General features: G+C 35.7%; 1 protein-coding gene across 2 annotated transcripts; it reads left to right on the top strand.

Moving 5' to 3' along the window:
• The first annotated feature begins 250 nt into the window (after positions 1–250).
• Zir (dedicator of cytokinesis) lies at positions 251–8078 on the top strand. 2 transcript variants are annotated; one of them, XM_076393564.1, is made up of 19 exons: positions 251–391; positions 465–643; positions 722–863; positions 934–1137; positions 1200–1391; positions 1460–1684; positions 1761–2035; positions 2158–2473; positions 2545–2850; positions 2924–3129; positions 3205–4968; positions 5083–5210; positions 5279–5541; positions 5612–5871; positions 5948–6382; positions 6474–6826; positions 6897–7099; positions 7172–7491; positions 7568–8078. In XM_076393564.1, the coding sequence occupies exons 1-19, from the start codon at positions 251–253 to the stop codon at positions 7620–7622; spliced, it is 5967 nt and encodes a 1988-aa protein (XP_076249679.1). In that variant the 3' UTR covers positions 7623–8078. The 2 variants fall into 2 exon arrangements, with proteins under 2 accessions (XP_076249679.1, XP_076249678.1); XM_076393563.1 differs by having other exon boundaries at positions 722–896.
• Positions 8079–12077: the final 3999 nt, after the last annotated feature.

Raw genomic sequence — 12077 nt, 5'->3', positions numbered from 1 at the left:
TTAGATACAATGAATGCAATTGTTTTAATAATGATTTCAATGAAACAATACAAAGTAGTACCCATTAGTAACATGATCTAACTATGAAGACTCTGTTAACAGTAGATTAAATACGATATTAGCTGTAATTAATGCGAATATACAATATTTATTATTATTCATATTTTCTTATACTAATTGAAGTTCTTTCGATCTCTTTAACAACATACGCAGGATTTCATCAAAGGAGTATTTTACTACAACATTTATAATGTCATCCGTACAAAGAGCTTTTACTCAAAAATTGAGTAAACAGCATGCAGCTGATGTAAGACGTCAGATTGCTAACTCTACCTCATATTCCCGTGACTTATCAAAGAGTGGCAGTTCATTCTCAGGCTTTTCCTCAACAGTATGTACTTAAATTCATATTATTCATATTGATTGTATTAAACTAGTTATATTAATTAAATTAATTTTTTAAGATGTCACTATGCGAAGTGCTAGAACCATTAGACTATGAAGAGTTCTTAGGTCAGCATCAGTCAGTTCTTGATCGTGATCCTCTCAAATCTATATTAGATTTCCCTCCAGGGGATGTGGAACTGAAAGTAGTCTCAAGAAAAATTCGAACAGAAGAGCCAGTTGTTCCCCATGAATCATTGTAAGATTTCTTTTACCTAAAATCTTACAGAAACTCATATCATTATATTCTTAACTAACCACCTCTCTTAATTTACAGAGATACAGTGTCTCCTTATGTTAGAAGATGCATAGAAAGTTTTACCTCTGACTGGATAGTGATACACAGAAAATACAAACGCAGAGTATCTCCAATTGCAAGAGATAGGTTACTGCAAGATACTCCAAGACAAGATTTTGAGGTTTATCATAACAAAAATATGTATATATTAGAAGTAATAGGAGCACAAATATAAAGTAATTCTAAAATAGGTTGACCAAGAGGATACAAATGGCTCAGGATCACCTAATGAAGAGGAGGATTTATCAAACTGTGGAGACACGCCTAGAGGGTCTTGGGCAAGCTTAGATTTAAGACATTCACAGCATGATCCCCTACTTCCAAGTCTACTGGACCGTGTTTGTCCTGAAACTATTGACCAGATGAACGAACAAAAACGCTCTGAAGATCGTCAAGTGAGTATTAAATGCGCTAATGTGATCAAGTTTTGATAATCCTTGCCCATTATCACTTTTAGGAAGCATTATTTCCACTTTATACACCTCCAACTTCCCCAGATGACGAGTGGCAAGAAATTAGTGCCGCACCAGAACCTTCAGAACCTTTTTCACATAAGATTCTTGTGAAATGCCTTCAACTAAAATTGGAATTGGAAGTGGAACCAATTTTCGCGAGTCTTGCGTTATACGATGCCCGAGAAAAAAAGAAGGTATCTACAACTTTCAATCCTTCAAAGATAAATATAATACATCTCTTTCTTTTTCTATAAAACTACAGGTATCCGAGAACTTTTATGTGGACATGAATTCAGAGGGTTTGAAGAGAATGCTTGGCGGTCACATCGCTTACAGCGATGCCAGCACTTTAGCAAGAAGTTGTGTTATGAGCATCAGTAAACCGAGTCCAGACTTATTTTTAGTCGTTAGACTCGAAAAAGTGTTGCAGGGTGACATTTCAGAATGTGCTGAACCATATTTACGCGACGACAAAAATAAAGAGAAGGTAGCCGTGTGTTTCATGAAAAATTGAGCAATTTATCAATTATGACTGTTAATATAAAAATAAAAACCTAAAATAGGTGAGAGCAGCTGCCGCAGCTGCATGTGAAAGGTTGGGTCGATACAGAATGCCACTTGCATGGACTGCCATCCACCTCTCTGGTGTTATAGGAGGTGGAGGAGATACAGACAGCACTGGAAGTGCTGGATCGTTAGACAGAAAATCAGGGGGCCTTGAACAGTGGCGTAAGAAGGTGGAACCACCTACTCGAAGAGGCTCTCTTGAGAGAAGGAGCTCCGATAAGAGACGTAGTTGGTCGCCAGATGACTTTGCTAACTGCCTTGACACATTTAGGTATACGAACATACACTTTACACTATTGTGTTGTTTTATGAGGTTGTCTAACTTGTCTTTTTTTTTGTTAGACATAATAAATGATTATTGCTTATGTATTATATAACTTTCTTTCATTTCAGACCTATTACCCTGACTGTATCAAGTTTTTTTAAGCAAGAGAGCGAACGTCTACGAGATGAGGATCTCTACAAGCTCTTAGTCGAGCTACGAAGACCTGGTTCTAATTTAAAAAGACTGAAATGTTTACCAGGTATATTAAAATTGGACCTTAGCCCTAGGCCAGAAGAATTGCCCAGATGTTTAGATCCTGATCTAAGAAGACTAATACCATATCCAGACGAAAAAAGTAGGCCAGTTAAAGAGATACTCGAGTTCCCAAGCGAAGTTATTTCACCAGACTTGACATATCGCAATCTTCTTTATATTTATCCTAAGGTAAATTAATTATCTTTTCTAAATCGATAATGGAGTACTTTATCGAAATCAATTCTTGCTCTTCGTTTCAGGAAGCAAATTTCAGCTCTAGAACTGGATCTGCACGAAACATTGCTGTAAGAATTCAGCTAATGGGTGGTGAGCAAGAAGCTGATGCTCTTACTGCAATCTTTGGAAGATCATCGTGCCCCGAAATGACTCATGAATGTTTCACTTCTGTCTCTTATCATAATAAGAACCCAAACTTTTATGATGAAATTAAAATTCGACTACCCGCAGATCTAAGTGCGAAACACCACTTGCTATTCACGTTTTACCACATCAGTTGCCAAAAGAAAGCGGAACAACCGAATGTTGAGACTGCTGTGGCATACACGGTAAAAATACTCAATTATACGTAAAAATCAATAATCCTACAGAAAACAATTAATCACTCTTCAACATGTTCAGTGGTTGCCACTTCTAAGGGACGGACATTTGCAATCTGGCGAATTTAGTCTACCAGCAATGTTGGACCCACCTCCAGCGAATTACTCATACATAGCTCCTGATGTCCTTTTACCCGGCACAAGATGGGTGGACGCTCATAGAGGTGTTTTTACAGTAATTTTAGAGCCAGTGTCTAGTGTTCATCCACAGGATAAATATATCGACAGGTATTATTCCCGAGTTACTGCAGTCCTTACACATTATTCGCAGGACAACTAAAAAGTATACATTTATTTTAATAGATTTCTCTCTCTGTGTGGTTTCTTGGAAACTGGACAAGTGCCTCCCCGTATCGGTGAAGCTGGAATGGAGTCTGAGCTAAAGTCTGCGCTCTTAGAATTAGCAAGAGCTTCGCATTCTGCCTTAGTAAGATCACTGCCTCAATTACTAGATCAATTAATATCACTCTTAGTGCGTCCCCCGACGCTACCGTCTCAACCACTAAACGTGGCAGCTACAGTATTCGAAGCTATAGGTTTATTGGTTCGAAACATCACCAACCTGCCAGATGGTCAATTAGATGCTCACGGAAGACACGCCCTTCTGGCGACATACGTCGCATACCAATGCTCCCTGCCAAGAATGACGCACACCCCTAACATTATACGAGCTCAAAGCAATCCTGATCTACCTTTAGAGGACTTAGAAATGGAAGTACATTCTCGAGGACTGGATAGAACGGCATCGATGCGCCAAGAATCTCCTTCGATAAACAGTCAACCCACCAGAAGGCTTTTGCACGAAGAATTGGCGTTGCATTGGGTCGTGTCCACGGGTCAAGCACGCGAATTAGCGGTGACTTATTCGTGGTTCTTCTTAGAACTGATCGTTCGTTCTATGGTCGTAACGCTCTCTGAAATGGGAATGCTAGAAGCGCCAAGAAAATCGAGATTTTCCCCGCAGTTTTGCGATGATGTTGCAACGCTCACTGCAGCACTAACATCCGAGGTAATATCGCGTTGCGGGAAAGAAACTAGAGTACCGAACAACCTAATATCTAGTCTTGGCAATTTTCTCTCTGATCTACTGTCGGTGATGGACAGAGGATTCGTTTTGTCTCTGATTCGCGCTGCATGCTGCTCTCTGTCTGAAGCATCCATGCACATTCCTGACTCAGCAGCTCTTTTCGCACTGAAACTGGACCTAGTGCGAACAGTATGCTCTCATGAACACTATGTGGCTCTAAATCTTCCTTTTGGAACTGGGTACACGTCAGGATCCGCTCCAGCATCGCCTAGTCCGTCTACTGGCAGCTCAGGAAGCTTGATATCTACCTTAGTTCCTGGAGAACGAGCGAGGTTCTCTGAACTCAGCCAGGAGTTTCGACAACAACACTTCTTGGTGGGAATCGTTTTGTCTGATTTGTCAAATACCCTAGAAATACCGAATCCAATGCTACAGAACAAGGCCATCGGAACAATTCGACACCTAATGGCATACCACGATGTGGACTCAAGATACTCTGACCCTGCTGCGAAAGCTAGAGTGGCAGCTTTGTACCTGCCACTTCTGAGTATTATAATGGATGCTTTACCTCAACTTTATCATTGGGATTCTAAGGATAAGAGTGTATATCCAGATGAATCTGGTTCCATTACGCAGTCAGTAGCTTTGGCTATAGCTGGTGGCGTTTCTGCGGAAACAGCAGGCACTCAGTGTAGGGTTTCTTTAAGTTCTGAAGCTACGCGACACTTGTTGATGTGTGTCTTGTGGGTGCTTAAGGGGTTAGAGCAAACAGCATTGGCACAATGGTGTTCTGAGTTAAGTTCGAGGCGGATACTGTGCCTTCTTCAGGTTTTGAATATCGCCACCGCGGCGTTTGAATACAAGGGCAAGAAAGCACTGAAAAGACTGCCCCCACAAGCTGCTGCTACTAGCGATATTAGGTCTAGATTAGAGGATGTAATTCTTGGCCAGGGAAGCGCCAGAAGCGAAATGATGTTACGTAGAAAGGAAAGAATGACTGGAGATAAGTTAAGATGGCGTAAGGATCTTATGCCTTATAGGTATGTGAATATTTTTGAATACTTTTATAAGATTAACTAATTATATAGAATTTCATGCATTTTCTTTTTAGAAGAGGGGTTATTATTTTTACTTGACTGGTGTGTGTTTTTTAGGTCTTGTGAACAGTCTGAAGGTAGAGCAGTGGAACAAGACGCTCATATAGAAGGTGCCTTAGCAGCTGAAGCCTCCCTTGTGGTTTTGGACACTTTAGAAACAGTAGTACAGGCTGATGGTGGAGGAGGTAAATAGAAACACAATTTTTAGCAAAAATTCGTACTCGCATATTAATAATCTTTCTAAATTACGCAGGTGCAGTTGTGGGGGCAGTATTGAAAGTACTTTTAAGAGCATTAGCTAGAAATCAGAGTACATCTGTGTTACAACACATGTTCAACACGCAACGTGCTTTGGTATTTAAGTATCACAGTGCTCTGTTCGATGAAGAAAGCGAAAGATGCGGTGATTTGTGCCTCACGTTACTAACTAGATGCAGTTCACCTTTAAGTGCAGTTCGTAGTCATGCTGCTGCCAGCCTTTACCTACTGATGCGTCAAAATTTCGAAATTGGTAATGTAGGTATTTCAACCTTTTTTTCACTCCAATCTCTGAGAAATTCAGAAATTCATAAGTATATGATTCTAGAATTTTGCACGAGTTAAGATGCAAGTTACGACGTCACTGTCTGCTCTTGTTGGAAGAGGAAGAGCTCCAAGTGAAGGAGCGCTGCGAAGAGCTTTAAAAACAGTATTGGTATATGCTGAGAGAGATACAGAATTGGCAGATACAAGTTTCCCTGAGCAAGTAAAGGATCTTTTGTTCAATCTTCATATGATACTCTCTGATACTGTTAAAATGAAAGAATTCCAAGAGGATCCAGAAATGCTTCTAGATCTCATGTACAGGTTTGTATCGAAAATAAAAAGCGACGACAGAATGTAAAACCTTGATCATATTTAACATTGAAAATTGCATACACAGAATCGCAAAGGGGTATCAAGGATCACCAGACCTTAGACTAACATGGTTGGCAAACATGGCTCAGCAGCATATGGAAAGAAAAAATCATACGGAAGCAGCCATGTGCTTGGTCCACAGTTCTGCACTGGTAGCAGAATATTTGCATCTCCTGGAGCCAGGAGGTGGTGGCAGACCAGTAGGAGCTGTTGCTTTGTGTCCTGTCACACCAAACGCTTTGGAAGAGAGCGCTGTTAGCGACGATGTTCTGGCCAGAAGGGAAGAAGGCCTCTGTTTGGGTCCAGATTTCTCAGAGAGTGGTTTAGCAGGTTTATTGGAACATGCTGCTAGTTCTTTCCATGCAGCTGGAATGTATGAGGCGATTCCTGACGTGTACAGAGTGCTGCTTCCAATAGCAGAAGCTGCACATGATTTTAAAAAATTGGCTAACATTCATGGGTACTGCATACAGACTTTTCTTACAATATGGATTGTGAACCTCTTATTATATTTGAATTTGCTTCTAACCTGGTGCTTTTTATAATTACAGAAAACTGCATGAAGCATATACGCGTGTAGAGCAATTAGCTGGAAAACGAGTATTCGGCACCTATTTCAGAGTAGGTTTTTATGGAGGACGTTTTGGTGATTTAGCTGGTGAAGAATTTGTCTACAAAGAACCTACATTAACTAAATTACCAGAGATATTTTCAAGGCTTGAAAATTTTTATGCTGAAAGATTTGGTTCAGAAAATATTGTGATAATAAAGGATTCGAATCCTGTAGATCCCAGTAAATTAGAACCTGACAAAGCCTATGTTCAAATCACTTATGTGGAACCATACTTTGAACCACATGAACTCAGACATAGACCAACTATTTTCCATAGAAATTTTAATATAAGTAAGTTCTGTTTTTATTCATTTAAATAAAAATAATTTGTGTGCTATCGTCGTCATTGAATTATGTTTAGAACGGTTTGTGTATGCAACACCTTTTACACCGGGTGGTAAGGCTCACGGAGAACTAAGGGAACAATGCAAACGTAAAACAATTTTAACAGTGGCTACACATTTCCCATACTTAAAAACGAGAATACGAGTAGTTGCTAGGAAACAAATAGTACTAAGTCCAATTGAAGTTGCAATTGAAGACATACAAAAGAAAACAGCAGAAGTATGTATAATTTTGTAGAGTTTGCTAAACTTTAATTTATTTTATTATCTCACTACCTTGAACTTTTTTTAGGTTGCTGCAGCTACAGCTCAAGAACCACCTGATGCAAAGATGTTGCAGATGGTTCTTCAAGGTTGTATTGGAACCACAGTTAATCAAGGACCTGCAGAAGTGGCAGTAGTGTTCCTCTCTGGATTACGAGAACAAAATGCACAACCTACTAGATTACAGCATAAGTTACGTTTATGCTTCAAAGATTTCTCAAAGAAATGTCTTGATGCTCTGAGAAGAAATAAAAACCTGATTGGACCAGATCAACGAGACTACCAACGAGAATTGGAAAGAAATTACCAAAGATTAACAGAGAGACTAGCTCCACTTATTGCATGGAGGTAAGAAAAATTTCATTGTAATTTATGATGTTCCTGTTGGTATCATTTATGAAATTTTTTCAATTACTGTGCATAGCGGGCCATCAGTGACAAGTCCACAAAATATACAACAAACATCACCACGGTGGTAAAGTGACTGAATGTTGCTAACTAATGTTACCAAAGATCATTGAGAAATAAGTGAAATATTCACATAATAGTTAGCAGCATATGCTCTTTATATTATTGAAGTATAGTCATATATTTATATATTTCACTTTTTACATTAAGATAAGAAATGTAAATTCACTGATACACACAGTGTTCATCTTATCTATTAAAACACTTTATATTTTCAGAGATTAGAACATTATAATAACAATTTCTGCCAGTCCTATAATTGAAATGCTGCTTGTTTGAACTACTACAGGTAGTTCAGTACTGATGAAATAAAAATACAACTTGTGAAACAAATGCACATGAATTGAAACCTAATTTGAACTATTTTTTATATGCTGCTTTTGATTAAAACTAATTAGAAATTCACAATATCGAATATTAATAGATAAATATGTCAATATTAAAACCAACTGCTAATTTTCTATGCAACTGCCTCTTTAGTAACTGTATAGCTAAGTATTATATATTTTTAATTATTTATACTATATTCGTATAGCTTGCAATTGATAACTATATATAATAATATAATTTCTATAACAAAATATACGTATATTTTACATTAAGATGCATAATATATCATCTAAGATGTGTAAAACTTAAAATATTTATACCTCTAGCTATTAAAAAAGCTGTGATTTTTTAATTAAATTATAGATATGTGTACTATTTTGAAACAATTGCAGAAACTTGTAATAATAGATTTTTTACTAAAAAATTTGATATTTTTTATGAAAAGTACAAACAATTAGTAAAAAACAATAACGTTTGATTCCATAAAAAATATTTTATTATTAATATCCTGTGAGTATTATAAATAAATGTTAATATTTTGTTATGCAAGTATAATATTTAACAATCCTGTATAAATTTTTAGTATTATTTCTGTTTTGTTCATGTTGAAAGTCTATCATTAAAAGTTTCTTTAATATCTCTAAAATATGATAAACAAATGATTCTATGAAAAAATGTTTGATGAATTTAATTGAGTAATTTTCACACTATAAATCAGTGTAATAATAATACTATATAAAACATATTCTTGACATATCTAAAATATGTTTTTAATGTTTAAAATTTCTAGTCAAAAGCATAAATACACATAAATGTACACATTCTTAGATTATATTTAACGCTTTGCATAAATTTATACATGTATACACACAAGTAATCAAAAAAGTCTCCATATATGTTGCATAAACCTTTTCTAATTGCAATGATTTTAATTAGATGTATTTATATTTAAATTTTCTTAAAAGTAATTTTGTTAGTACTTACTATATTGTCAAACAATAATATTCTATTTCTTGTGTTATTAATTCAATTATAGTTTCTGTTTCTGGTATTAAATGATATAATTTTTATGTATGGTAATCTTGATATTTTGAGAAAACAGAATAATTTTAAACGATACCAAAATTGTATGGAAGCTTTTTTGGTCAATTATATACTGCTAGCATAAGCTTTTTAAACTTATGGAGGAAGACATAAGCAAAATAAATTTATGTGCAAGAACTTCTTCAAATATTGAAAAATTATATTCTAGGGATATACATTGCTTATAATAGCAGTATATATTGTATTTATATAAGGCAATTCACCAGAACTGCCACAAATGTAAACTTTTGTATGTTAAAAAATATTTGAAATAAACATGCATTTTGTACTTCATTAATTTTGAATCTTTTTGTGAACATTAAGCTAAATGACCCCATTAATATCCATTTTCCTTTTATTATTGAATCTTACTTTTAGACTATTGTTTTGTTTTAATATTCAGTAATGGGGTCATTCACTTCATCAATAAACAAGACAATATAGAAAATTGTAAAAAATGAAGACTCACCAACCGTTGAAATTCGGACATTTTACTACAAATGACGACACAATCCAATCGATTCAATCGGCAAAGTCATTCTAAAGCACCTATAAAATAAGTTGAACAAAATTTATTAATACTTATTTATAACAATCATTGTAAAAAACCAAGATTAGAAGAAAGAAGATGAAGTTTAAACCGAAAAACTATACGTATATACATTCACAAATATATCAATTTTCCATATTACATAAAAGTAACAAAAAAACATTAAAGTAATAAAAAAATATATACTTACTATTTCTTTGATAAAATTGGAACACTTCAAAGTAAAAATCGCACCCAAACAAACAAAATACGACAAAAAAATTAACAATTTCTAAGGACGCTATTGCAAGGCAAAGCAATTCGAGAACGTTATGCAGGGCAATCGTAAAAAATCTAGTTTAACGTTAGAAAACAGTTAAAAAACATGTTGCGAATAATAATAACAGTTATTCGAAGATAGTTAAGCAATGTGAACTGATTGAGACGCGAAATATCTAAAATTAATTGAAAAAAATTCAACGCAAAGCAAAGGAACGTAATGACCGCGGAAAGGGTAACCGCCAATGATACTTTTGCAAGATTTTTCCCAGCGTTCCTTGCGCAGAACGCTTAAAAGTGGTACCAACAACGCATCCTTAAATTAGTAAATAGCAATAAATAGAAAACTATTGTCCCAGATGAAAAGAATTATTTATTAATAATCATTTTTACGTGAATTTATATATTTCGAGATCACGCGAAGTCCGTAAGTTGATTTTATTTTAATAAATGCTGTTTTAGATTTTTTAATTGACTAGTCGAGTACGACTACTCTTTTCCAGTTGCGCATACTTTGCTGTGCAGTAGAAAATAGGAAAAGAGCGGGATACATTGAAATAACCTTACAAGACCTATAGGTACAACATACATACGAACACTTTTGAATTATTTGTAATATTTTATCCAGGTATTTACTTCAATTTAATTTATGTACTTCAATTGATATAATCTTAGATTCTTAGAATCGAATTTTAAGAAATTACTGTAATATTTATCATACGGGCATAGTGCTATCTACTGATTTAAAAATTTTTATCGGAATAGATTACAAATCAATTTGATTATTTAATCCTTAATCACTCGCGTGGTTTCCTACTGATTCTTTATAAGTAGATTTTGGAAATTTAATTCTCAGATTATAATTGTGAAACTTTTCCTAATCTTGTAGGGCTATTTCATATATGTGACCAAATCGAATACCATTTAAATTTTTATAGACGAGGTTAATTAGACAATGAAAGTTATGTAAGAAATTTATGGAAAAGTATGCGAGTAATTAAGGATTAAGGAAATACTATAGGTTTTTAGTCTTAATAGGATAAGATATCAGAATATATTTATTTTCTATGGTTTAACAAGGTAAATTTATTTTTAAAAAATTGGCTATTTCTTAATTTTTAATTGAAATTATATGTTTTCAAGATAACGTAAAGAATCGCCTTCTTTGTTTAAAAAAAAATACTTATTCACGAACAAATTCGAGGAAGAAGGTTCTCCTTTTAAGAATCGTTAATTATGCAATGCTATAGTTTTATACATATTGTTTTCTTTTAATGAAAAGTGCCTTTCATTATCAAAGTTTGACGTGACTCTTTGAACAGATACATTCGAAACAGGGTTCGAACACAATGTTACTTTAAACTAAACCTCCGAATCCGATTTTCGGCTTAAGCCCAGTAACGAAAGGTTTGCACGTAGATAAAGATATCACGGGTACAAAGGGGTACTTAATTAACACACGCTATAGAAACATCGACAAACGCAAATACTAACTGTACGCGAAACATGACGTCCTCTGCCGCTACTCGAAAATTATTTTCAAATTTCTCTGAAATATTCCCATCAATATTTTATTATTTCGCGTACCGACAATTTTTACGAACAGTAAAAAATATTTCCAACAAAATCGAGAGAATCGAACAGATACTCTTCCTCGACCTTCACCCTCAGAAACTTCCAATAGAATTATTTTATTGCACGTGTTAAGCACACTTTAATAGCAACTACTGTCCAAGCAACCAATTCACTCATGCCACTCAAAACCAGCCGACACCTTTGCCAGCAGTTCTATTTCGGCGCGTTTCATAAAAATAAATTCATGCGTGTCGCGCTCGATTATTATAATGCGAAGGTATTACAACGCGTACGTCCGCCACAAATTTGTTACGAGACGAGAGCATAAAAGGGCAGGCACAAAGGGATATAAAAACGGGGAACGGGCATGGAGATTCTCGTGGCGTTGCGCGGATGATTTCGGAAAAATAATATTCCCCGGACAGCCCCTGCGGAATGCAGTCGCATAAACGACAGTTCTAAATAGCGTTTCGCCCGTGTCCTCGGTCGCTAATCCGTCTAATCTGTCCCGAAATGAAATAGTTGCGATTCTTTCGACCGGCATCCACCCCGCGCGGGAACGTTTAAGTGGGTGGAAACACTTGACCCCTGACGACATAGGGGAATGGTGAACGAGTAGTTCAGAGGGGGGGTGGATTATATTCCAGGGACAAAGTGACTGTCGAAGATA

This window comes from Calliopsis andreniformis, chromosome 3 (genome assembly GCF_051401765.1).
Source record: "Calliopsis andreniformis isolate RMS-2024a chromosome 3, iyCalAndr_principal, whole genome shotgun sequence".
Lineage (NCBI taxonomy): Eukaryota > Metazoa > Arthropoda > Insecta > Hymenoptera > Andrenidae > Calliopsis > Calliopsis andreniformis.
Note: the sequence above shows the minus strand (reverse complement) of the source record. Positions and strands in the feature narration are given on the sequence as shown.